Raw genomic sequence first — 26848 nt, forward strand, 5'->3', positions numbered from 1 at the left:
GTGGCTTCTCTTGTTGCAGAGCACGGGCTCTAGGTGCAGGGGCTTCAGTAGTTGCAGCACGTGGGCTCAGTAGTTGTGGTGCACGGGCTCTAGAGCGCAGGCTCAGTAGTTGTAGTGCACGGGCTTAGTTGCTCCGCAGCAGGTGGGATCTTCCCGGACCAGGGATCGACCCCGTGTCCCCTGTATTGTCAGGCAGATTCTTAACCACTGAACCACCAGGGAAGTCCAGAGACTTTATTTTTAGAAGGTTTGTTAATTCCAGAAAACCTTTGCATTGAAACCGCACCATGAATATTTAAAAAGAATGAGATGTTTAACCTAAACTGTTTTTTATTCTCAAGGCACAAGAATGTAGGGAGTTAAAGACAAATTGCCACACTTTCCACAGGGCTAATGACTTTAATTAACGTTGAACGATTTTGGACAGTGGGAGTCTTTTGTTGTGTTGTGTTTTGGAATGAGGAGGATAAGGTTCTTCTGATGAAAGCTTCCCAGTGTAACTAGGACAGGAGGATGAAGAAGATAAGGGGCTTTGTTCGGCTTGTAAAACTTCTCTTGATGTAGAACAGCCCCAGCTGGATTGACCAGAGAGAACTCGGCTTATTAAAAGTAGTTAAAATGGCACATTTTGAGGCTTTGTAATTGAGTTAAAATTTGAAGTTGCTAACACAACATTGTAAATCAACTATAGTCTGATATAAAATAAAAATTAAATAAAAATTTTTTTAAAGAAACATATATATATATATATATAAATTGAAGTTGCTGCCCTAAAGCCCAGCAACTTAATGGGAACCCACCCCTTCCCCTCAGTAGCCTTTTGAGAGGTGATTTACGGTACAGAAACCATAAATGTGATCCTTGACATCAGAGCTTGCTCCTGAATTGTGTTATTTTTACCTGGGATTAGGGACTCTGAGGCCTGTGCTTTGAGATACAGTCTCAAGGCTTTCTGCTTTTTGAAGAAGGAGTTAATGCCGTGGGCCTGTTTTCCTTATCTCACTGCCTGACCACTGGGAGAGAAATGCCTGAGCCTGACTCTCCACCTCCAGCCCTGTGGGTTTGACCTGGAATGTGAGTCTTCAAGCTTACTTTGGGGACTGGCTGGGGGAAGGAGCTTCAGAACAGAGGAAGCTGGAATGAACCATTATTTCTCGAGTTACAAGGTACCAGGGTACCCACCACTGTGCTGCTGAATATTCCATTTTTGGTTGAGGATGTTATAAATATTTGGAGTTGCTTTTGAGACTCTTCAAGGAGAATATGGACAGAAATCATTGACAGTAAGGCTTTACCAGTTAGAAGCAAAATTGTAGACAACTGCAGTTTGTTTTCAGTGTCTGATGATTTCACCATGTCCGTCAACAACAACAAATCCAATAATTGTTATTGGTGCCCACTCCATTTCAGACAGTATTCTAACACTGGGGCTACGTCTGTGAGCAAAAGGGCCAAGAGACCCTGTCCTCATGGAGCTTACATTCTCGTGGAAGAGAAAACTGGCAAAACACACATCAAGTGAATTATATAGAGTGTTAGAAGATGACAAGTGCTGTGGGAACAAAGTAGAGCAGGGTAAAGGCGATGGAAGGTGGCGTGAGACTGCAATAGTAAACAGGGTGGCCAGGCTGGGGGTCCTGGAGAAAGTGACGTTTGTGCAGGAAGTGAGAGGTTAGCCATGTGACTAGCTGGCGGATAACGGATGAAGGCAGGGAGAATGGCCAGTGTGAGGGCCCTAAGACAGGAGTGTCCTGGTGTGCTTGTGGACCACAATGGCTAGAGCAGAATGAACAAAGGGAAGTGAAGACAAAAGCCAGAGGTGTAAGGCCAAGTCAGATGACGTTGGGCCTCAGAGCTAACAGTGTTTGGTTTTCACTCTGAGTGGGATGGCGAGCTGCTGCAGAGTTTTTTGGGTTTTTTTTTGGCGCGGCACGTGGGATCTTAGTTCCCGGACCAGGGATCAAACCCGCGCCCCCTGCAGTGGAAGCGTGGAGTCTTAACCACTGGACCGCCAGGGAAGTCCCAGCTGCAGAGCTTTGAGCAGAGGAAAAACATGACCTAACGAGTTTTAAAGAGGATCACTCTGACCGCCATGCTGAGAATGGTCTGCAGACATCGGGGGAGAAGCCAGGAGAACGGTGACAAGGCAATTTCAGAAAACACAGGTGAGAGATGATGGAGATGTGGACCTGCAATTAGAAGTGGAAAGGTGAGGAGTGGACAAGTTCTGGGCACGTTCTGGAGGCAGAACCACCTTGATTTCCTGATGGATTGGCTGCGGCGTATGAGAGACAAGGAACAGAGTTGAGGATGACCCCAAGTTTTTTGCCTGAACAACAGAAATGAAGAACTTGCCATCAACTGAGTCGAGGGAGGCTGCAGGTGGATTGGGTGGGATGGTGAGGGGTGTAGAACAGGAGCTCTGCTTTGCTTATGTCTTTTAGACACCCAGGTAGAGGTATCTAGGGGGAGCTGCAATACAAGTCTGAGTTCAGAGGACAGGTCTGGGCAGGAAATAAAAATCTGGGAGTCGGTTTACAGGTAGCATTTAAAGCCACTGGACTGCATGAGGTGATCAGAAGTGAGTGCCGGTAGAGATGAGGGCCTAGCAGTGGCCCGAAAACACTCTTGTGTGTAGAGGGCAGGAGGAAGCAGCCGGAGTGATGGAGAAGAGAGACCAGTGAGGAAGCAGAAGAATGAAGAGAGTCTGGCATCTTAGAAATCAAGGGAAGAAAGCGTGATCGAGGAGAAGGGGTGATGGACTGTGTCCAGGGCTGCTGAGAGATCAAACACAGTGAGCACTGACCATTACATTAGGCAGCACGGAGGTCTCCGGTGACCTTTACAAGCTGAGTTTCGGTGGGAAAGTAAGGGTGAAAAGTTAACTGAAATTGACACAAGGAAGGAATGGACTTGGTAACAAAATAGCCCGAACTCTTTGCTGCACACAGGAGCAAAGAAGGAAAGCAGTTGCTGGTGTCAAGAGAAGATTTTTTTTTTTTTTTTTTTTTTTTTTTTGCGGTACGCGGGCCTCTCACTGCTGTGGCCTCTCCCGTTGCGGAGCACAGGCTCCGGACGCGCAGGCTCAGCGGCCGTGGCTCATGGGCCCAGCTGCTCCGCGGCATGTGGGATCCTCCCGGACCGGGGAACGAACCCGTGTCCCCTGCATCGGCAGGCGGACTCTCAACCACTGCACCACCAGGGAAGCCCTCTTTGACTTTTTAATCATGCATTATATAGAAAAGTATATACATTGATAAAAATAAAAAATAATTTTAAAAAGACATGCAGTGTATGCAGCCACCTCTGTTGACTCAGGAGCAGCCTGATTAGTTTCTTGTTCTCACTCAAACGTCCACCAAAGGTTGTAGCTGCTTTTTGCTCAAATCTCTGAACTGTGTGTTTGACGGTGCTTGTGTTTTAGACAAGAGGCGCCCAACCCATTTTCTGTACATGAAGGCAACTCTTTCAGTAAAAAGAGAGGCAGGACAACCAGAGGCTAAGAGCACAGATGTTGGAGCCAGACCCTGGGTTCAGATCCCAGCTGTGCCACTGACCAGCTGTGTGGCCTGGGGCGAGCCTCTCCACTTCTCCGCCTCCAGCTTCATTATCTGTAGCATGGAGATAATTACAGTACTCACCTCTGGGAGGTTCCTTTGTTTTTTTAATTTATTTTATTTTATTTTTGTCGACGTTGGGTCTTTGTTGCTGTGCGCGGGCTTTCTCTGACTATGGCGAGTGGGGGCTACTCATCGTTGCGGTGTACGGCTTCTCATTGCGGTGGCTTTTCTTGTTGCGGAGCATGGGCTCTAGGCGCGGGGGCTTCAGTAGTTGTGGCACACAGGCTCAGCAGTTGTGGCTCACGGGCTCTAGGGCGCAGGCTCTGAAGCTGTGGCGCAGGGGTTTAGTTGTTCTGCAGCATGTGGGATCTTCCCAGACCAGGGCTTGAACACGTGTCCCCTGCATTGGCAGGCCGATTCTTAACCACTGCACCACCAGGGAAGCCCCATCTCTGGGAGTTTTATGAAAATTAAAGGAGTTCCTTTTTTAAACATACTTAGAACAGCACCTTGCAGGTTGCATACATAAATATTCATAAGAAGGTGGTACTTACCCTTTTTGATTCTATAGATTGAGAAAATCTTTTGCACTCAATGTTACCATGAATTCAGTTATCATAACAATACAAATATATAAAGTATTCATATTTAATTACAGTTGACCCTTGAACAACACAGATTTGAACTGCGGGGGCCCACTTATACGTGGAATTTTTTCAACAAATATAGAAACTGCATTTTCATTTTACAGATCTTTAAGTTAACTAAGTGTGGGGAAAAGCTTGTGTTTGATTACAGATCACAGTATATAGAATCAAAGAACTAGGGTTAGGGTTTGAGTCCTGATTCTGTCCAATCCTGTTTCAGCTCTCTGCCTTGGGTGAGTCATTTAACAATTTCTTTGTTTTTGAGGCAAAGGCGGCAGTACTCTGATTGGCACCCTTAACTCTCACATTCTCAAGGCTCAGCTGTATAATATATTATAAAATAACTCATATTTTGTTTATCACGCTTAGGTCTGCACAGTTTGCAAAAGACCGTATCAGTAGGAAGTGCCATTACTTATCAGTCTATAGAGACCGTTCAGTGTGCATGTGAATTTGCACAAATCTGAGGAGGTATGGAGTTCACAACACACATATACTGTCCACATATTGACCCTCATTATCTGTAAAGTAGGACTTATAATTGGTCATTTTTAACTAATTAGAACCCTCCCAGAACTTTTATGTGGAAGCTACACTAATATGACCTCCCTCCCCCCACCGGAATCGTGACCCAAGGTAAACCTGTAAGAGTTCAGTAAACAAAACCCACACAGGCTGCAGGAGTTTAGCCCATTGGAAACTTAACATAAGAAATTATTGACTAGAGCTACTGGGAGGCATGCTTAGAATGCAATTGTAATTAAGAAAGCTTAAATCTAATTTAGTCCATTGCCTGAGAATTGACTGTATTAAAAGAAGGGGTTAGCCCAGAGCAGAAGTGGAGGGTGGTTGGAAAATAAAAGGTGTCCATGAGTCTCTTGCACTGTCTAGGGAAGGAGGCATGCTGACCTATGAACACAGATATGCCAGTCTCTTTTTTTTTTTTTTTTTTTTTTTTTCTTTTTGCGGTATGCGGGCCTCTCACTGTTGTGGCCTCTCCCGTTGCGGAGCACAGGCTCCGGATGCGCAGGCCCAGCGGCCATGGCTCACGGGCCCAGCCGCTCCGCGGCATATGGGATCCTCCCAGACCGGGGCACGAACCCGTATCCCCTGCATCGGCAGGCGGACTCTCAACCACTGCGCCACCAGGGAGGCCCATGCCAGTCTCTTTAACGCACATATCCCTACGCTATGGAGGTGCAAATCCATATGATTGCATCAATTAAGTTTTTGTTTATGTTCATTTGTTCTGATCCAAGTTTATCAAGCGACATTCTGGTGATAATTTATGGCTTCCTGTGTGGGTTTGTCTATGAGTATAATTGTGCTCATCGTAAGAGAATAAAGTGGCATTCTGGATTATTATTATTATTCAGCAGTTACCATGAATAATTTATTTAGCATGAGTCCCAAGGAAATCTTCAGCTCTGGGTGTCCAGCAGGAATCAGGTTTGGCACCTCCAGAAGGACAGAGCAGAGGACAGGACTGTGGAACGAGGGGACCACAGGTACTCCTGCCTCGCACCCAGCTGTTGTCTGTAGGTGACAACTTTCCAGCTCACCTTCTGTGACGGCAGCTTGGGCCAGATACAGAGCTCCCACTGCCAGTGCTGTTTAACTTCGGGTTTTCCTAGTAAGGAAGGTCTCCTACTGCATTGTTCTCCCCCAGAATAGTGGGCTAAGGTACATTTTTGGTTGATTTGGAATGTGTGCTACATCAATTATTTAAACTATTTTCAACAACCATTTCCATACTATATTGATGGATTCAGTTCGCTAGTCATCTTGAGCAATGAACAAAACAGTTTGGAGATGTATGATTATAAAGATGGAGTACGAGATTGTGGAAGCAAGCCAAGTGTCCCTGACAGACGAATGGCTAAGCACGGAGGGAGGGAAGAATGGGAAATGGTTGATGAACGGATACAGAGTTTCAGTTTTGCAAGATGAAAAGAGCTATGGGGAAGGAGGTGGTGATGGTGGCGCACAGTCTGAAAGTACTTCATGCCTCTGAACTGTACACTTAAACACGGTTAACACGGTACATTTTATGCTAAGTGTATTTTACCACAATAAGAAAAAATTAAAGAAAATAAGATGGATTTCGGTTCCTGTCCCAAAGTGCTTACTGCCTCCCTGAGAGCCCAAGCAGGAGGGTAGGAGCAGTGTTATGGGAATGCGGACTAAAGAGGTTAATATGAGGAGACCCCGGCCCATTTTACGAAGAAACGACACAAGAGGCAGGCCATTATGTAATTCCCTCAAATGCTTAAAATCCGTTGAACAGAAGCTTCCCATTCCAGCTTGAATAACCTAAGGCATAGGAGACCCTGACCGCGATGGACCCCTGTTCTAGGTTTGGCTCTCGCTCCAAGGGTTAGACCCGAGAAGCCCTCGCTGCCCAGCAGATGGCGCTGCGGCCCGCAGGGCACCTCCAGGCGCGCAGGGGGCGCTCCCGCCCGCCTCTCGTCCCCCGCCTCGGTGACCCTTCCTTCCGCTTGCCGAGCCCGCCCCTCCACGCCTGCGCGTAGCTGCGCGGACGCTGGCCCGTAACGGGGGATGGCGGCGTCTTCCAGTGGCGAGAAGGAGAAGGAGCGGCCGGGCGGCGGCTCGGGAGCTGCAGGCGGTAACAGCACGCGTGAGAGGCTGCTGTCTGCGCTGGAAGATCTGGAGGTCTTGTCGAGGTGGGGCCGTCGGCCTGAGGGCCTGGCTGGGGCTGGGCAGGGAGGACTGACTCGGGACCACCGGCCTGTCTTGGGCTGGTTCCCGGGGCTTGGTGGGGAGGGCCGCGCTCGGGGCTGCGGCGCACGCTCCCAAGGACAGTGCACGAGGGTCGGGACGTGGGCCCTCAACCCTCGGGGGCTCAGAAGGCATATTCCCCCCTTAGAGGACATTTTAATACTGACAGTGACTCTGGAACCCCAGACTGTCAGAATCGTAGCGAACCTTCGAGGTCGCCGGGTGTGAGTCCCTTCGTCCACCGACACTCGACAGACATGTCAGGAACTCCCCTGGGTGCCGCGCGCTGGGAGACGGTCCTGCGGGGGAAGCTAGATGTCGACGAGAAGAAGCCCAGTGTCAAGGGGGAGAGACTTAACGTGTCAACAGTGACTGTGGCGCGGAGCTTGTTTTGATAGGTAGTTAGGGCAGGCTTCCTGGAGAAAGGACTGCATGGGACGAATGAGTCCCGCAGACCCACTAGGCGGCATGTGGCTGGAACAGCATGTGCGAAGGCCTGGAACAGGAGCACGCACAACTTGGTGCTGGAATTACCAGTTTGGGGTGGCTGGAGTGCAGCGTGTGTGGAGAGGTAGGAGATGAAATTGGATGTCCTCCTCTGTATTCTCCCATCTTTCATGGTAATCTGTCAGATTGAAGCGTTCCTTAGCTCCAATGCATTCACTTGGATGTTAAAATTGTTCTGGTTCTTCTTCCTAAAGTGTTCCCATCCCCACTGTTATAATTAATTCTTAATGCAGCTTCCCAACAGTTTCACTTGCCTTAATGCTTCTGCATTTTGTCCTTCTATATTACCCGAGAGCAGAGCTATCTTTTTTAAAAAGCCTCTGGTACTACTTTTCTGCTGTAGAATACTTGGTAGCTTCCCATTGCCCACTGAAGTAAAGTTCAAACTCTTTAGCTTAGCGTGCAGTAAAGCCATTCTCCACCCCTGTTAATCCATCTTGTCCTTATTTACTGCCGTATCCCTCTGCCCTCCCATACCCTTTATTCCAGCCTCGGTGAATGCTCCCCATTCTCAAGCTAGCTAGCTTCCTCATCTTCAGTACCGTTTTTACTCCACCTCCAACTTGATGAATCATTCGTTTATCCTCCAGAATCCGGTTCAAGTGTCACCTTTTCTGTAGTCAACATTCTTTGACGTTTTAGAATAAGTCTTATATATAGGCATACCTTGCTTTATTCCACTTTATTGCACTTTGCAGATAACTGCATTTTTTATAGATTGAAGCTTTGTGGCAACCCTGTGTCAAGCAAGTCTGTTGGTGCCATTTTTCCAACAGCATTATTTTTAAATGAATACTGTTTTTATTTAATTTATTTTTTAAACTTTCTTTTTTAAAATTTATTTTATTATGATTATTTTTTAATTTTTATTTTATATTGGAGTAAAGTTGGTTTACAATGTTGTGTTAGTTTCAGGTGTACAGCAAAGTGATGCAGTTATACATGTACATCTGTAACCAAGTCCAGGCTCCTACTGCTCGCCACATGACAGGCTAATAAATCAAGAGATGAGGTGTTGGGGCAGGGAGTAGAGACTTTATTCAGAAAGCCAGCAAACCGGGAGGGTGCTGGACCCAAAGAACCACCTTACCTGAGTTAGAATTCAGGCTTCTATAAGGAGAGGGGCTAAAGTCAGAAATTTAGGTCAGCCTCCAGAGGGGATGTGTTCATTTCTTCCTCCCTGCAGTCTTTCACAGGTGGGCCTGGTCAGGATGTTTCCCGGGAGCTCAACAAAGGTGTTTTAGCTCAACGCTCATGACCCGGGAGGCAGGGCTCCCAGAGATGGGCCATTATGTATAATTTAAGCTTATAGGCAACGTCTCTTTAGTAATTAACTTGTAATAGAATACAAAGGTTCTTCCCTATTACATATTTTTCTTTTTCAGATTCTTTTCCCATATAGGTTATTACATACAGAGTTCCCTGTGCTATACAGTAGGTCTTTGTTGATGATCTATTTTATATATAGTGGTGTGTATATGTTGATCCCAACATCCTAATTTATCCCTCCCCCCCACCTGTCCCCTTTGGTAACCCTAAGTTTGTTTTCTAAGTCTGTGAGTCTGTTTCTGTTTTGTAAGTAAGTTCATTTATATCATTCTTTTAGATTCCACGTATAAGTGGTATCATATGATATTTGTCTTTCTCTGTCTGCCTGACTTCACTTAGTATGATAATCTCTAGGTCCATCCATGTTGCCGCAAATGGCATCATTTCATTCTTTTTTATGGCTGAGTAATATTCTATTGTATATATGTACCACATCTTCTTTATCCGTTCGTCTTTCAGTGGACATTTAGGTTGCTTCCATGTCTTGGCTATTGTAAATAGTGCTGCGATGAACATTGGGGTGCATGTATCTTTTTGAATTATGGTTTCCTCTGGGTATGTGCCCAGGAGTGGAATTGCTGGACCATATGATAGGTCTATTTTTAGTTTTTTAAAAATTATTATTATTATTATTTTTTTGCGGTATGCAGGTCTCTCACTGTTGTGGCCTCTCCCGTTGCGGAGCACAGGCTCCGGACACGCAGGCCCAGCAACCGTGGCTCACGGGCCCAGCCGCTCCGCGGCATGTGGGATCCTCCCAGACAGGGGCACGAACCTGTGTCCCCTGCATCGGCAGGCGGACTCTCAACCACTGTGCCACCAGGGAAGCCCTATTTTTAGTTTTTTAAGAAACCTCCATACTGTTCTCCATAGTGGCTGTACCAATTTACATTCCCACCAGCAGTGTAGGAGGATTCCCTTTTCTTTATACCCTCTCCAGCATTTATTGTTTGTAGACTTTTTGATGATGGCCATTCTAACTGGTGTGAGGTGATACCTCATTGTAGTTTTGATTTGCATTTCTCTAATAATCAGCAATGTTGAGCATTTTTTCATATGACTGTTAGCCATCTGTATATGTTCTTGCAGAAATGTCTATTTAGATTTTCTGCTCATTTTTGGATTGGGTTGTTTTTTTGATATTGAGCTGCATGAGCTGTTTGTATATTTTGGAGATTAATCCCTTTTTGGTCACATTGTTTGCAAATATTTTCTCCCATTCTGTGGGTTCTTTTCGTTTTGTTTATGGTTTCCCTTGCTGTGCAAAAGCTTTTAAGTTTGATTAGGTCCCATTTGTTTATTTTAGTTTTTATTTTCATTACTCTAGGAGGTGGATCAAAAAAGATCTTGCTGCTATTTATGTTAGAAAGTCTTCTGCCTTTGTTTTCCTCTAAGAGTTTTATAGTATCTGGTCTTACATTTAGGTCTTTAATCCATTTTGAGGTTATTTTTGTGTGTGGTGTTAGAGAGTGTTCCAATCATTCATTTACATGTGGCTGTCCAGTTTTTCCAACACCACTTATTGAAGAGACTGTCTTTTCTCCATTGTATATTCTTGCCTCCTTTGTTGTAATAAACTGACCATAGGTGCATGGGGTTATTTCTGGGCTTTCTATCCTGTTCCATTGATCTGTAAATGTGTGTTTGTGCCAGTACCATACCTTTTTGATTACTGTAGCTTTATAGTATAGTCTGAAGTCAGGGAGTCTGATTGTTCTGGCTCTGTTTTTCTTTCACAACATTGCTTTGGCTATTTGGGGTCTTTTGTGTTTCCATACGAATTTTAAGATTTTTTCTTCTAAATATCTGAAAAAATGCCATTGGCAATTTGATAGGGATTGCACTGAATCTGTAGATTGCCTTGAGTAGTATAGTAATTTTGACAGTATTGATTCTTACAATCCAAGAACATGGTGTATCTTTCCACCTGTGTCATCTTCCCATTTCTTTCATCAGCGTCTTACAGTTTGCAGAGTACAGATCTTTTGTCTCCTTAGGTAGGTTTATTCCTAGGTATTTTATTCTTTTTGATGCAGTGCTAAATTAGATTGTTTCCTTAATTTCTCTTTCTGATCTTTGGTTGTTAGTGTATAGAAATGCAAGAGATTTCTGTGTATTAATTTTTGTACCCTGCAGCCTTATCGAATTCATTGATGAGCTCTAATAGTTTTCTGGTAGTGTCTTTAGGATTTTCTTTGAATAGTATGTCATCTGTGGTGACAGTTTTACTTACTTTATTTCTTTTTCTTCTCTGATTGTCATGGTTAGGGCTTCCAAAACTATGTTGTGGTGAGAGTGGACATACTTGTCTTGTTCTGGATCTTAGAGGAAATGCTTTCAGCTGTTCACCGTTGAGTATGATGTTAGCTGTGGGTTTGTCATATGTCTTTATTATGTTGAGGTAGGTTCCCTCTATGCCCACTTTCTGGAGAGTTTTCATCATAACTTGGTGCTGAATTTTGTCAAAGGCTTTTTCTGCATCTATTGAGATGATCATATGGTTTTAATTCTTGAGTTAATGTGTATCACACTGATTGATTTGTGGATATTGAAAAATCCTTGCATCCCTGGGATAAATCCCACTTGATCATGTTGTATGATCCTTTTAATGTATTGCTGGATTTGGTTTGCTAGTATTTTGATGAGGATTTTTGCATCTGTGTTCTTTAGTGATACTGGCCTATAACTTTCTTTTTTTGTGGTATTTTTGTCTGGTTTTGGTATCAGGGTGATGGTGGGTTCATTAAATGAGTTTGGGAGTGTTCCTTCCTCTGCAATTTTTTGAAATAGTTTCAGAAGGATAGGTGTTAACTCTTCTCTAAATGTTTGATAGAATTTGCCTGTGTAGCCATCTGGTCCTGGACTTCTGTTTGTTGGGAGTTTTTAAATCACAGTTTCAATTTCAGTACTTGTGATTGGTCTGCTCATATTTTCTACGTCTTCCTGGTGCAGTCTTGGGAGATTGTACCCTTCTAAGAATTTGTCCACTTCTTGTAGGTTGTTCATTTTATTGGCATATAGTTTAAGAACAACTAATGGTTAATTGGAAAATAGCTCCCTTGCTACTTTTTGAGCCAATTTTTTCCATTTGCTTGAATTCTGGGTCTTGTTCTGTTTGAAATATTCCCTTGAGCTCTTTCTTCTGTTGGGAGAATTCTCACCAGAAACCCAAATCTAATACTTGATTGACTTCTAGCATTTTTGCTGAGGAATCTTGATGACACTGATGAGTGTGAAATTAGTTGAGTTAAAATGATCCTTATTATTTGTTCATTTTGACCAACCACATGGTATGAATGGTGGTAATTAATGTTTCTGTAAATATGTTGACTTTGTGAAGAAGTAACACCCCCTTTGGGAAGCAGTGGATGCTGCCTTTTATTCTGAGTAGGTCTTAGTCTGAGAATTTCAAATCTTTGCCTTAGTATGACCAAAGAACTATTACATCTCACCCTTCTACTCTGGAGCCCAGTAAATTCGTTTCTTTTCTCAGCTTTACTCATTGTAACATAATTTGTCGGTTTTGCCGAGTAACCCTAGGATATGTTTCATGTCCACCAAGTTCAGGAACTGTGTTTCTGAGCCTACCCATTCAGTATAATGGTCTTTGAGAACATCTCCTGACATTGGACAGCCCAGTAGTCAATCTTGAGATCTTGCCTCTAGATTGATTGGCTCCTGGGCTGTCTATCTGTGGTGTGTTTACCTGACGCTGTCGGTATCTATAGGAGTGCATATACTTGGTATTCATGTACTCTTTGCTTGAGATAGCATAGCTAAGTAATTTATCAGTTATGTTAAATTTGAGACAAAATTGAAATTCTCTTGTATCTAGATTTGACCAATTTTTTCCTCTCTATATTTGATTCTTGATTGTCGAGTATAGCATTTTCCGTTTGATGAAGTGTATTTATCCACTGAAATTTTGAATCATTTAAATTTTCCTCAGGAACCTCGGTGTTTCTGAAACTTTCTCCTTCAGCTTTCCCGTTGTACATGATCACCTGAAGTGCTGAGTTCTCTTTTGCTTCCTCTTAAAGAAGCTGTAGTTCTTTTGCTTCCCATTCTCCAGGAATGCCAAAAAGACTTGGATTTCTCGTTAATTTGTAGTCCTCCTCACTGAATCTGTTGACAGATTGGTTAAAGGCTTCTTCTTTCTTGAGGCGCTCTGCTGCCTGTGGTAATAGCCATTGTCTTAGAAGTTCATTTTTCTTTTTCTCTGATTTTCTCATGCCGTATCTGCCACATTGTTTTATTTGTTCATCTCTAAAGAAAGACTGGGTGACAGTAGGCAAGTGAGAATTTCTCTCTTTTATAATCCTGGAAATGGTTGTTGGTGGTGATGGAAGAGATGTCACTTTGGTTTGCCACCTAAGACTCATTGGAACCCCTCCACAGAATGAGGCTGCTCCAGTGTGACTGGCTTTCCAAAAAGTCCCATTATGTGGCCAGTCACACATAGATATTTATACTGATTCTGTGATTGTGAAGTTTGTCATTATCCTATGAATGAACTTTTTCTCTTTGCATTTTTTAATGAAAAACGAAAAAAAGCCTCATTATTGTAACGTCTTGACTTTAGAAAGTGGTTGTGAAATTTGGCATATATTTTTTTACTCTTACCTGATTATATAGCCTTTTAGTATATTATTGGGGTGGCCAAAAAGTTCCTTAGGTTTTTAAGTAAAAATGAAAGACACATTTTTCATTTTCACCAAGAACTTCATTTACCCTTTTGTTCCACTACCTTCTGCCATTTTTCAGGCAACTTCATAATTCCATCTTCCCAAAACTTTTTATCTTTTTAAGCGAAGAGCTGTTCCAGGTGCCTTTTACAGTCTTCCAGGGAATTGAAATTTTTTTCATTAAGAGAATTTTGTAAAGATCGAAATAAATGGAAATCTGAAGGTGCAGTGTCTGGTGAATACCTCAGAGGAATCAGAACTTCCCAGCCAAGCTGTAACAGTTTCTGCCTGGTCATCAAAGAAACATGCGGTCTTGTGGTATCCTGATGGAAGATTATGCGTTTTCTGTTGACTAATTCTGGATGCTTTTCGTGCTTTCAGTTGATCTAACTGGGAGCAGTACTTGTTGGAACTAATCGTTTGGTTTTTCTGGAAGGAGCTCATAATAGAAGACTCCCTTCCAATCCCACCATATACACAATATCACCTTCTCTGGATGAAGACCGGCCTTTGGTGTGCTTGGTGGTGGTTCATTTCACTTGCCCCACGATCTCTCATTCCACATTATTGTACAGTATCCACTTTTCATCACCCGTCACAATTGTTTTAAAAACGGAACATATTCGTGACGTTTCATTAGAGAGTCACACGCGAAAATACGGTCAAGAAGGTTTTTTTTTGCTTAACTTATGTGGAACCGGAACATCAAAGCAATTCACGTAACCAAGCTGGTGCAAATGATTTTCAGCGCTAGGTTTCGATATTGTGTGTCTCCTATCTTCCACCTGGTCTAACGTTGGTCGTTCTCAATTAATGTCTCGATTTGATCGCTATCAACTTCACCTGGTCTGCCTGACTATGGAGCATCATCCAGCGAGAAATCTCCAGCACGAAACTTCGCAAACCACTTTGACACGTTCGCTCAGTCACAGCGCCTTCTCTGTACACTGCACAAATCTTTTTTTGCGTTTCAGTTGTGTTTTTTACCTTTCTTGAAATAATCAAGCATAATGTGCTGAAAGTGTTGCTTTTTTTCTTCCATTTTCAGTATCAAAGCGGCTACACAAAAATTCACCAGTTTTGATAAGTGCTTTTTTAAATGCACGCCTCCATGACAGCTGTCACAGCACAGTCCAACAAAGTTGTTTCGAATGAGGTTAAAGACCACTAAGCGCTGCTAGAGCCGCCTACGGAAAAAGCCGAACGAACCTTTTGGCCAACCCAGTACTTTGTAAGGTGTGATAGAATCAGTTAGTCTTTGGAGGAATTTAAAAAATAGAAACCCATAGGTGGATCGTACTCTAAAAAGTTTTTCTTAACCTGTTTGTAACTCAGAACTTACTGTGGAACAAAACCACATTGATAGGAGTCTTGAGGTTTCCCCACCAGGCTATTAATTGTTTACCTGGGGCTTCCCTGGTGGCGCAGTGGTTAAGAATCCGCCTGCCAATGCAGGGCATGGGTTCAAGCCCTAGTCCGGGAAGATCCCGCATGCCACGGAGCAACTAAGCCCGTGCGCCACAACTACTGAAGCCCGTGCGCCTAGAGTCCGAGCTCCACAACAAGAGAAGCCACCGCAGTGAGAAGCCCGCGCACTACAATGAAGAGTAGCCCCCACTCACTGCAACTAGAGAAAGCCCGCGCGCAGCAACGAAGACCCAGTGCAACCAAAAATAAATTTAAAAAATTAATTAATTTAAAAGAAAATTGTTTACCTGAAGTGTAGTATCACAAATAATATAGGACCTAACCCTGTATAAGTTATATTTGTGTGGAAATGTGGGAGGATTCTAATTTGGCATGCCAGGAGTACAGCTGCCTCCTTTGTAGCGCCATGGGCCTCCCACTCCCATAATGAGAGAGAGGACAGGGGGTCCTTCAGCCTCTCTTCACCCTTGGAGTGGACAGAGGTTTCCACTTTATCCTAGACAGTTAGTGAAGAGTACTGAATCTTACAGACCTCTCCCTCCCTGTACGCCTCTGCCTAAAGTGAGCCCTTGTAAGGTTTTCTGTTGATTTATACTCCCAGATTGGCAAGAAAGGGTCATTCTGCTTCTCCCACCATACCCCCAACCCCTTACCACCATCCCTTCCCCCACAGAAACCAGCTTTTATTTAGGCCAGGGGTTCTCAACTCTCTCCATCTCATTAATGGGGTGCAGAAAAGGGCTAATATAACATGTTTTCATAAAATGTCTGTTTAATCCATTAGCAAGTCTTGTCAGCTCTGCTTCCAAAATGTATCGTAAATCTGTCCATGTTTCCCCATTTCCATTACTAAATCCTAGTGGCTAGGACCTAGTCAAAGCCAGTGTCATCTTTTGCCTGGGACACTACAAAAACCACGTAACTTGATTCCATTTCTAGCTCTCTTACAGTCTCCAGATAGTTCAGCAGTTGTTTAAAAACATAAATCAGGTCATGTCCTTTGCCTGTTTAAAATAATTCAGTAGCTTCTCTTTGCACTTAAGAGTGAAATACTAATCCTGTACCCTGACCTACAAGGCCCTACACAATCCAGCCCTCCCCCTCCCTCTCTCTTTCACTCCCTCCCTCCCTCCATTGTCCTTATTTTGTATCCTGCTCCCTGGTGCCTGCTGTGCTCTGGCCACATTTCCTCAAACCCATCTTTGAGCCAGTGAGCTAGCTGGGTCTTTTACCAAGCATTCTTTCCTCCCACATCTCCTGGCTGGCTTCTCTTGTTTAATTCATGTTTTACTTCAAAGATATTCCCATAGAGAAACCTTCCCTGACCACCCAGTGTAAGTAGCCAGACTACCACACCGACACTCTCTGGTTTAACACTCTGCTTTATTTTCTTCCTAACCCCTGTCACTCTGATTTTACTTATATATTTTTTGTCTTCTCTATTAGAATTTAATTGCCATTGTTCACTTTACTAACCCAAGCATCTAGAAAGTGCCTGGCACATAATAGGCACTCAAGAAATATTTGAATGAGTGAATGAAGACTTTTTATTTCCTTATCTACATTTTTCATTAATTAGGTAATTAATGCATACATAATGGTGTATGGGAGGGAGGCTGAGTCCAACTGGCACCATCCACTAAAACAGCCTGAGGCTAGTGAGTGGAATGTGGAACTAGGAAGGTAAAAATAGCATGGCGGCCAGTGAGAAGGTACAAACCCGGGGCTGACTAGTAGTGTCAGGTGGTTAATTGTGAAGCTGTCCTCTCCTGGATAATATCTGAATTAAATCCCATCTATCAACAGTTTTGAAACTAATATATAGAATATCTACCTGCTACACATTTTTTCCCAATCATTCTACTGTTTTTCATGTAGGAAATTAGCATATTTAACAAATGAGCATTCTAGAAATATATGATTTATTATGTGTAAGTATCCCTCTTAGCTGATACCTGTTTGGTTAATTTAAAAATTTGCAGGTGAGAAGTTCTGTCTCACAACTACTCAGTTCTGCCATTGTAGTGGGAAAGCAGCCTCAGGTGATATGTAAATGAAGGGGCGTGGCTATCATCCAAGAAAAGTTATTTACAAAAACCACAGATGGTCTGCATTTGGCCTGTAGACCCCTTTTGTAGGAGTTTTTCTTGCCTAAACCACGCATAATGCATTGTCTGCATTTTCTACTTCGGTTTCTTTTAAAGTGAAATGAGCACTTGGACACTCATCAAGTAGTCTTAGGGCAGGTTCTTGCTGAGTTTTTATGACTTTACTTCTCCTGGTTCCATAGTTATTCTTTGCAAACCTCTGTTAAGTGTTTCCAAGCTTAGGTTTTTATAGAAACAGTTTTTCCTATTCACAGTCATACTTCATTTGTATTTATATACTCAATTTATACAATTATAGTAATAGTAAAGTTTGAATAAATGGGTCTGGTAATGAACACAGCTGAGTCTTGGTGAGAATGCACTGTGCCAGTGAGAGCTGAAGTCCACAGTCAAAGCGGCCTGTGGGGCAATAGCTCTGAGTACTCAGCTTGCTGTGGGTACCGTGAATCGAGCAAGTCAGTCAGGTGGAGATCAGGTAGAGCCTCTCTTGTATTTACTTTGCAAACTTTATTTTTGTTTTATAGAGAACTTATAGAAATGCTGGCGATTTCAAGAAACCAAAAGTTGTTACAGTCTGGAGAGGAAAACCAGGTAAGTGGTTTCTTTTTGAATTAAACACAAAAAACCTCCATCATTTCTACAATTTCCTATTTATATTTACTTTGTGTGAGAACAGGAAGATCAGATTCTATTAAATTATTAATTGCAGTTTTTAAATTGATTTTTTTGCATCATTTAGGTAAGATATAATTGAAATATAATTGACATGTAATATTTTATTAGTTTAAGATGTATATCATAACAATTTGATATAGGTACATAATGCAAAATGATTATTACCACAGTAAGTTTAGTTAACATCCATCACCTCACATGGTTAAGTTTTTTTTTCTTTTTTTTTTTTTTGGCCACACAACGCGGCATGTGGGATCTTAGTTCCCCAGGCAGGGATGGAACCCACGCCCCCTGCAGTGGAAGCGTGGAGTTTTAACCACTGGACCACCAGGGAAGTCCCCAGTTTTTTCTTTTTTTTTTTCCTTAAACAAATTTTATTTATTTATTTATCTATCTATCTATTTATTTATTTATTTTGGGCTGTGTTGGGTTTTTGTTGCTGCACACGGTCTTTCTCTAGTTGTAGCAAGCAGGGGTTACTCTTCGTTGCGGTGCACAGCTTTTTCATTGAGGTGGCCTCTCTTGTTGTGGAGCACAGGCTCTAGGGCACAAGGGCTTCAGTAGTTGTGGCACGCGGGCTCAGTAGTTGTGGCACATGGGCTTAGTTGTTCTGCAGCATATGGGATCTTCCTGGAGCAGGGCTCGAACCTGTGTCCCCTGCATTGGCAGGTGGATTCTTAACCACTGTACCACCAGGGAAGTCCTTTCTCTTCTATGATAAAAACTTCTAAGAAAATTGCAGGGAAAGTGGCACCTTTTCAAGTACCTGTTGACCATTTGTATGTCTGTGGAAAAATGTCTATTCAGTTCCTCTGCACATTTTTTTTTTTTTTTTTTTTTTTTTTTGCGGTACACGGGCCTCTCACTGTTGTGGCCTCTCCCTATGCGGAGCACAGGCTCCGGACATGCAGGCTCAGCGGCCACGGCTCACGGGCCCAGCCACTCCACGGCATGTGAGATCTTCCTGGACGGGGGCACGAACCTGTGTCCCCTGCATCGGCAGGTGGACTCCCAACCACTGTGCCACCAGGGAATCCCCTGCACATTTTTAAAGAACTTCTTTAAGTTGCTGAGATTTATTCTCTTGCTGTTTTCAAATTTACAGTACTGTATTCTTAATTATAGTCATCATGGTGTACGTTATATTTCCAGAACTTATTTATCTTATAGCCTGGAGTTTGTACCTTTTGACCACCTTTACCCATTTTGCCGCTTTCCCCCTGGCAACCACCAATCTGAGCTCTTTTTCTATGTGTTTGGCTCTTTACATTCCACATATAACTGAGATCATACGGTGGTTGTCTTTCTCTGTCTGACTTATTTCCTTTAATGCAATGTTCTTAAGGTCCGTCCATGTTATCCCAAATGCCAAGATTTCCCTCTTTTTTGTGGCTGAATGATATTCCTTTGTGTGTGTGTGCGTGTGTATAGATTTACATCACGTTTTCTTTATCCATTCATCCATTGATGGACACTTAGATTACTTCCTTGTCTTGGCTATTGTGAATAATCCTACAGTGAACATATGAGTGCAGATATCTTTTCGAAAATAGTGATTTCATTTCCTTTGGATAAATACTCAGAAGTATAATTGCTGGATCATGTGGTAGTTCTAATTTTAATTTTTTAAGTAACCTCCACACTTAATGGAATGTTTTCCGCAGTAGTTGCACCAATTCAGATTCTAAGGGTTCCCTTTGTCTCCACATTCTCGCCAACATTTGTTATCTTTTGTCTTTCTGATTATAGCCATTCTAGCTGGTGCAGGGTCATATCCAGTTGTGGTGTTGATTTGCACTTCCCTGATGGTTAGTGATGTTGAATACCTTCTCATGTATTTTTGGCCGTTTGTATATGTTCAGAGGAATGTCTGTTCAGTTCCTGGTGTCAGCTAATAAAATCATCTCAAATTTTACCTTCCCTGAGAAATGAATAAACCTGCTCATTTTGGCATATTGCTAGTTCTGAAAGGTTTGTTTTATTTTGTGTGAAAGAATAGCATATAATTAGAAAAAGCAGAAAACCTTGATACTAATCTCTTCTAAAATAATCATAGGTAGGCTATTTTTAACAACGATTAGTAAACAGTACTTTGAAGGTGTTAAAACTTTATGGACTAGCCAATTCACGTGTGGATTCTTTGTTTCATTGGAATGTAGTTCTTCAGTATTCTGTTGTCTGCTTTAATCACCTATTATCTGACAGGTCCTGGAGTTGTTAATTCATAGAGATGGGGAATTTCAAGAACTAATGAAATTGGCACTTAATCAGGGAAAAATCCATCATGAAATGCAAGTTTTAGAAAAAGAAGTAGAAAAAAGAGACAGTGATATTCAGCAACTACAAAAACAGCTAAAGGAAGCGGAACAGATACTGGTAAGTTGATAGAGGCTGTTTCTTAATGTAAAAAAGGATATTATTTACTCTATTTCTGAAAAATAAATCTATTACAGTTTTGAAGTGGTAGAAAACTTGAATTTCCAAGTCTAAAAGTGACCCCTTGTCACTTTGGTTAGATGAAAGACCATGTCATTCCCCCTTTAAAAAAAAAATATTTATTTATTTTATTCGTTTATTTTATTTATTTATTTGGCTGCGTCTGGTCTTAGTTGCAGCATGCAGGATCTTTTCGTTGTGGCGCGTGGGCTTCTCTCTAGTTGTGGCGTGTGGGCTCGAGAGCGAATGGGCTCTGTAGTTGCAGCACGAGGGCTCTCTCGTTGAGGCGCGCGAGCTCAGTAGTTGCGGCACGTGGGCTTAGTTGCCCCGTGGCATGTGGGATCTCAGTTCCCTGACCAAGAAGAAAGCAGATTCTCTACCACTGTACCACCGGGGAAGTCCCTCCCTTTTTAATTATTGTTTTCCAATAGTCTGCGTTACTTTTGAACCATATTTTCATTATTTGAAGATTTCACAAGTTTGAATTAATGGAAATGGGAAGTTTTATTTTTATCCTGTCCTAAGTTTTCATTTGTTAATAGTCTAAATCTCTACTTCAGTTTTAGAAATAATTTTTGAAATCAGTAAAAGTATATACCAATTTTATATATTGATTAAAATTTACATTTATTTAGTCTTCCATCCTAAACTAGATGGGATTTGGATATATGTTAAGGACTCTAGTTTTTCCTTTCTTGTTCCTGGCTACTATTTCAAAGAGACAATTTATTTGTTATTATTTGCTTAGTTATTTCACTAAATACTAACTAATGTAATTGTTACGTGGTGGTATTGCAGGAAGACCTGAGTTTGATTCTCATATGGACCAGACATTGCTGGCTCTTCTCTAGATTAGATTTCCAAAAGACAGTGAACACAAGGACTATAAAAAGACTAAATTTTATGATTTAGATAGTGGCAACTAACAGTTATTAAGTCCTAGTGCACCAGGCCCTGTACTTTGCACTTTATGTGTATTATCTCAATCTTCATAACAATTATATGAGGTCAGTACCGTTATTCTATTTTTACAGACAAAACCATGATTTTAAATGAATACCTACCTTGCCCAAGAGGTAAAAGTTGAGAGATGGAACATAAACCTAGATCTCTCTGACTCCATACTCTTAAATGCTGTGTTACGGTGGAGGATGCATATACTACGTTAGCTTCATTTTACCCTTTAGTTTGCCTTTGCCCAGGGGAGGGTGGGTGGAAGAGTTCATTATAATAGTCATTAATCATGGAGGTAATGGTAATGTATAAATGAATGAGACTATCAGTCCAAGAATTTATCTTGTAAACTAGAAAAAAAATTTTTTTGGTATTTTATCCTTGAACTAGATATAAGAATAGGATGCTTTGGGAGTAGTACGTGGTCTGTTTTCTGCATGTTTATGATAGATGACATAAAGAAAAAATGGTAGTGAACAATCCAATTTACATTTTGTTTCTAACAACTAGTGTGTATGGAGACTGACTCATGTATGTTTCTTTTTTCATTGACTGTAACTTATACAAATGATACCCAAGTGGTGGTTCAGAATATTACAAATAAATTGTGGGGATTTCCAAATTTTACATATTGTTTCTATGGGATAAATGATTTTGTGAATTTAGCCAAAAACTGGGCTTGGTCTAGTTTTGAATAATCCATATTTCTTTTTTTAATGTTGTTTAAATTAGGCAACAGCTGTTTACCAAGCAAAAGAAAAACTCAAGTCAATAGAGAAAGCAAGAAAAGGTTAGTACTGTGGGAGCACTGAATGACTTTCTGAAAAATCCAAATTTTGGTTTCAAGAAACTGATGAGAGAGGATTATTGGTAATCATTTGCTGCTGTTGAAGAGTTTCCAATAAATTTTCATTGTAAAGTGTCTGCTATGTTATAGCACTGTGCTGGGCATCGCTAGGGAGGTGTCACATCCTTTTTCAGGTTATAAGAAGCAATAATAGAAGTTACGGCTATTACCCAAATGTGCAGTAAAGACAGTGGGTTTTTAAAATTGTTGGGAGAGTAGAATATGGGCTGGCAGCAAATGGGATTTGAGGTGGATCTTGAAAGACACCGTGACGAAGGCTTTGGGATGTGTGCACATGTAGTGGTGCTTCTGGAGGCTCAGCGTGACTTCTTGTCCTGTCCTGCTTCCCTCTGTAAGAGGCGTCCATTCTGGACCTTTCAGGTCGCTTACTAAACGTCAGAAGTGTAATGAAGCCTTTGGTTACTTTTAATGATCTGTAGGTATGATTGACATCTAACTTGCCTCTTGTCCTATTTTAGATTAACTACTGTTAATGTTTGGTGTGTGTTCTTCCAGATTTTTCTTACATCTGTAATACATACGTAACAAGAGCAATACAAATACATATATGACATATATTCTACAATGAAAACCAGGTTGTGCTATACCTATTATTTACTAGTGTACTTTTCTAACCTACTGAATATATTTTCAGTATGAAGTGTGTGTGTGCTGTGGGCACTGACAGACGTGTCTGTTTACTAGACTGAAATGTTAACGCTCTCCTCCTGACTCTCTCAGGTGCTATCTCCTCTGAAGACATAATTAAGTACGCACATAGGATTAGTGCAAGTAACGCTGTGTGCGCCCCACTCACCTGGGTCCCAGGTAAAAGTGATTCTCTTTGTACGAGATATATGTGGTTTTGAAAAGCCTTAGGTGACTGTACACAAAAGTAGGAAGAAAAGATTTAAGTATGGAATGTATTTATCCTTAGAAACATGTTTCATATTTTCACATCTTTAGTGTCTTGTAAGTGATAATATAGGCCGTGGGTTTTATCAGTTTGGTTTTCTACAAAGCTGTTGCCACTGGAAACTGTGTTTCTTTCCTTTTTTAAAAAAAAATCAGTAATAAATTAATAAATTTTAGAAGTATAATATGTGATGATTCTAAAGCTATAGATTTATATACCTGTACAACCCAGGCTGGCCAGAAGCTAACTTTTTTGAGCCATTAGGATTTCCACAAGGGTTCCAGCCTGAGAAAGAGACGTCCCAGCTCTTAGGGGATAAAGATGAAGCACTGGACACCCAGCAGCAGACACACAGGACTGCAGAGAGCTGGAGTAATTAGAAATAGCAGAGAAACAAACTGCTATATCTATATATCTATATATATATTTAAATATTTATTTATTTGGTTGCATCAGGTCTTAGTTGTGGCACGTGGGCTCCCTAGTGACTGCAGGCGGTCTCCTTAGTTGTGGCATGTGGGCTCCTTAGCTGTGGCATGCCAACTCTTAGTTGCCCTGTGGCATGTGGGATCTAGTTCCCTGACCAGGGATCGAACCCCGGCCCCCTGCATGGGGAGCGCAGAGTCTTATCCACTGCGCCACCAGGGAAGTCCCTTGTTACATATACTGACAGCAGAGACCTCAGGTAGAGCAGCAGCCTTTTGGGAGGAATGGGAGGTAGTTATCTCAGCTCTAGTCACTCCTGACGGTGGTATTTTGCCATACCTGAAACACTGAGGGTAGCTACGGTTTTGGAGGATAAATAATCTGGAGTTGGTGAGAAAATATTACCAAAAAATTGGTCCAAATCTGGCCAAGTTTTCATCAACACAGAACTAAAAAGTGTGCTTTCATGATTGGAAATGAATGTTATTGGCTCCTGATACTCCACTGGAGTGTTACAGGAATTAGCATTCCTTCCTCCCTCCCTTCCTGAAGCATGCGGCATGTGGGACCTTAGTTCCTGGACCAGGGATGGAACCCGCGCCCCCTGCAGTGGAAGCGTGGAGTCTTAACCACTGGACCGCCAGGGAAGTCCCCAGGAATTAGTCTTTAAATTACGTGATCAAAGAGGGTTGGTTAGGAAAAGGTTTTAATTTAGAAGACTCAAGATTATACTTTTCTTCCTTTGTCATTTGGAATGTTTGCTTAAATGAGAGACTTGTCTTCTTTTCATATAGAGAATAGTGTATTATTGTGAAGATCTAGAGAGAAATAAGAATACATGTATTTAAAATTTTAATATATTATGTCTTAAATAACAATTGATAAGATGACCTTCATATTCCAAAATTGAAAATGTGGCTTGAGTTTTTCAAAGTCAACCAAGGAAAATCAATATTTCAGAGAAGGTATCAGCTTATTTTCATGTGACTGAATTAAAAGCAGTCTTATTTTTTAGGGGACCCACGGAGACCATACCCAACTGATTTGGAGATGAGAAGTGGATTATTGGGCCAGATGAACAACCCTTCTACTAATGGAGTGAACGGTCATCTACCAGGGGACGCACTTGCAGCAGGAAGATTGCCAGGTAACGTTAATCAGAATAATGCTTTCAAACAAAGGTTTTTTTCAGAAATGATGAGGAAGACAGAGATCTGAACAAGTTTGAGGGTCTGGACCCAACTCCTTTTAGTTGCTAGGTTCTCTACCAGTTTATCCTCCTCTGCTTCCTCTAGTTTAAAGACTGTTCTAGATGGAGGCTACGAAATTAGAATAAACTGATTTTATGTGCCATTTTCCTCAGGAATTAGGCCTCATTAACTAAGCTCCAAACATAACTTTTTAAAATGAAATATATTTTATAAACAGAATAAGATGTATGTATGTTCAGTTTAAAGAATACCAAGTGAGCACACTTGTGAAAAAAACCCAAATTAACAAAGTGACTAACAAAGCTTTTTATGGGCGTTCTAATACCTAAATAGAATATCATTTTTTGTGAGACTCAGCTCATTCTGAACTTCAGCCTTCCTCAGGTTTTGCGTATAGGTTTGTACTGTTCTTATATTTATTTTATGTTCCCCTTTTACCTTTTGTAGGTGACTTGTTCTGTTTTGATCTGGTAGAACATTTTAAAAGTTTTTTAAAAGGCATAAAAAAGGGAAAAATTAGTCTTTTTTGAGCAGTTTCAATATTTTACATATTTCATGTTTTTTCATGTATTTTTTATATCGCTAAAAACATACTGTAGATAATGTTTTTTTTATGCTTAACATTTCATTGTAAGGCTGTCCCTGTGTTATTAAAAATGCTTTTTATAAACATCACTGTTGTTAACTAAAGTACAAATGGGGAAGTCACTGTGCATTAATTTCCCTTGGTATCTCCTCATTTTTCTCATTTTGATTGTACTGTATCATAATATGCCAGTCAGGTCCAGGCAGGAGGCAGAAACCACACCAGCAATATGAAGGAAAATTTAAAGAACTACTGAGTAGTAACCAGATACTAACTACTAGACAGTAAAGAGAACTATATTTTTTAAATTCAGTAATAACAGATGCAGGGAGCAGCTACTGCGTGTAGGGATGAGGCAGATACCCAAGGAAGGGACCGACTGAGAAGAGGCTCCTCCCCCCCACACCCCCAATCCCAAGGCTGATATTCAGCCCGGAGTGGAAAAGGTGTAGCTCTGGCCTGTTGGATGGCAGAGAAGTTAGATGAGGTGTCACAGGCCAGAGCTAGCAAGTAGGAAATTATCCACTAGGGTCCCTGGGAGACTTGCTGGGAAGTCATCCAACTGGCATGCCACTGATGCCCTACACACCCACCAGGCACCGAAACGCAGGATCCTGGAAGGGAAGCCTGTTCCTCCTGTAGAGTCCTTGCGGTGCCCTCTACTGACAGAGCTTAACATTGTGGCTGCTGGCAAAGGAGAAGTGTTTTCAGGGTCCAGGGAGAAGAGTGGAATTGAAGCTTAAGAGGCAGTTTAAACTGGAATACACAGTATAGTTTACATTAGCTATTTATAATATATAGAGAGAGAATATATAGAAAGTACTATATATGACCTATTATATATGTGCGTAAAATATGTATAGATATGAGACATTTGATTTGAAATTGTGAACATCTTGAATAGTGACTACAGGAAAGTATGATTTAAAAAAAATAAACCATAGAGTCTAAACATCACATGTTACTAGAACATCACACTTCTCCATGATAAATTTGATTATCAATTTGGCCAAATGTATATTTTGATTTCTAGCCTTTAAGAAATTTTATTTCAGATTATTTGCATGAAGGAAAGTATAACTAAGTAAATTAATTTTTAGTAGAAACATTCTCATGTGTGCTTCTTTCTTTTCTCCAGATGTCCTTGCTCCACAGTATCCATGGCAGTCAAATGATATAGCAATGAATATGTTACCACCAAATCACAGTAGTGACTTTTTGCTGGAACCTCCAGGACATAACAAAGAAAATGAAGATGATGTAGAGGTTATGTCAACAGACTCCTCAAGCAGTAGTAGTGACTCTGATTAAAAAAGCATAAGACAAAAACATACAGAATTGAATACTATAGAATTCTGTTTCTTAAATAATTGCAAACCTGTAAAAATAGCCAGGTGATAATCGGCTATAGTAGAGTTGTGCTGCCTATTAAAAATCACAGTGGACTTTCTTTTTAAAGCCAAAAGTCATGGTTTCAGTTCTAAACCACTAGGTGAATACTTAGAGAAAATCAAAATTTACTGTTGGAGAAAAAGATTATTCAGTTCAGTGCTGTCTTGTTCTATTCCAGTTGTGTGACCCATGTACGTGTCACTAATAGGCCTGGAATTATTTAGAAAAGCATAAACAAAGGCAGCGGATCACTGAATGCATCATAACTCAGAATAACAGAAACCCTCATTTGAAAGTAAAGGCCGTTAGCTTCTGTCACAGGAACAGGAGAAATCGTCTCAATTTGTACTATTTGTAATTATTGTATATTTTGTAAATAAACTCACTTTTGTTTGTACTTTC

At 41.4% G+C, this 26848-nt stretch overlaps 1 protein-coding gene across 1 annotated transcript; it reads left to right on the top strand.

The window, feature by feature from the left end:
• Positions 1-6747: 6747 nt before the first annotated feature.
• Positions 6748-26843, top strand: MED4 (mediator complex subunit 4). The gene is made up of 7 exons (XM_082602159.1): positions 6748-6891; positions 17528-17594; positions 19884-20054; positions 21801-21858; positions 22657-22743; positions 24273-24404; positions 26193-26843. The coding sequence occupies exons 1-7, from the start codon at positions 6767-6769 to the stop codon at positions 26363-26365; spliced, it is 813 nt and encodes a 270-aa protein (XP_082458285.1). The 5' UTR covers positions 6748-6766; the 3' UTR covers positions 26366-26843.
• Positions 26844-26848: the final 5 nt, after the last annotated feature.

Source organism: Mesoplodon mirus (genome assembly GCF_964341445.2).
Source record: "Mesoplodon mirus genome assembly, chromosome: 17".
In the NCBI taxonomy this organism is placed as follows: Eukaryota; Metazoa; Chordata; class Mammalia; order Artiodactyla; family Ziphiidae; genus Mesoplodon; species Mesoplodon mirus.

Excerpts from the sequence above, each read along its gene's own strand:
- MED4 (XM_082602159.1), top strand. The coding sequence starts at position 6,767 with ATGGCGGCGTCTTCCAGTGGCGAGAAGGAGAAGGAGCGGCCGGGCGGC. Across the intron at positions 22,744-24,272 it reads CCCACTCACCTGGGTCCCAG|GGGACCCACGGAGACCATAC; the intron begins GTAAAAGTGATT and ends CTTATTTTTTAG. Across the intron at positions 24,405-26,192 it reads TGCAGCAGGAAGATTGCCAG|ATGTCCTTGCTCCACAGTAT; the intron begins GTAACGTTAATC and ends TCTTTTCTCCAG.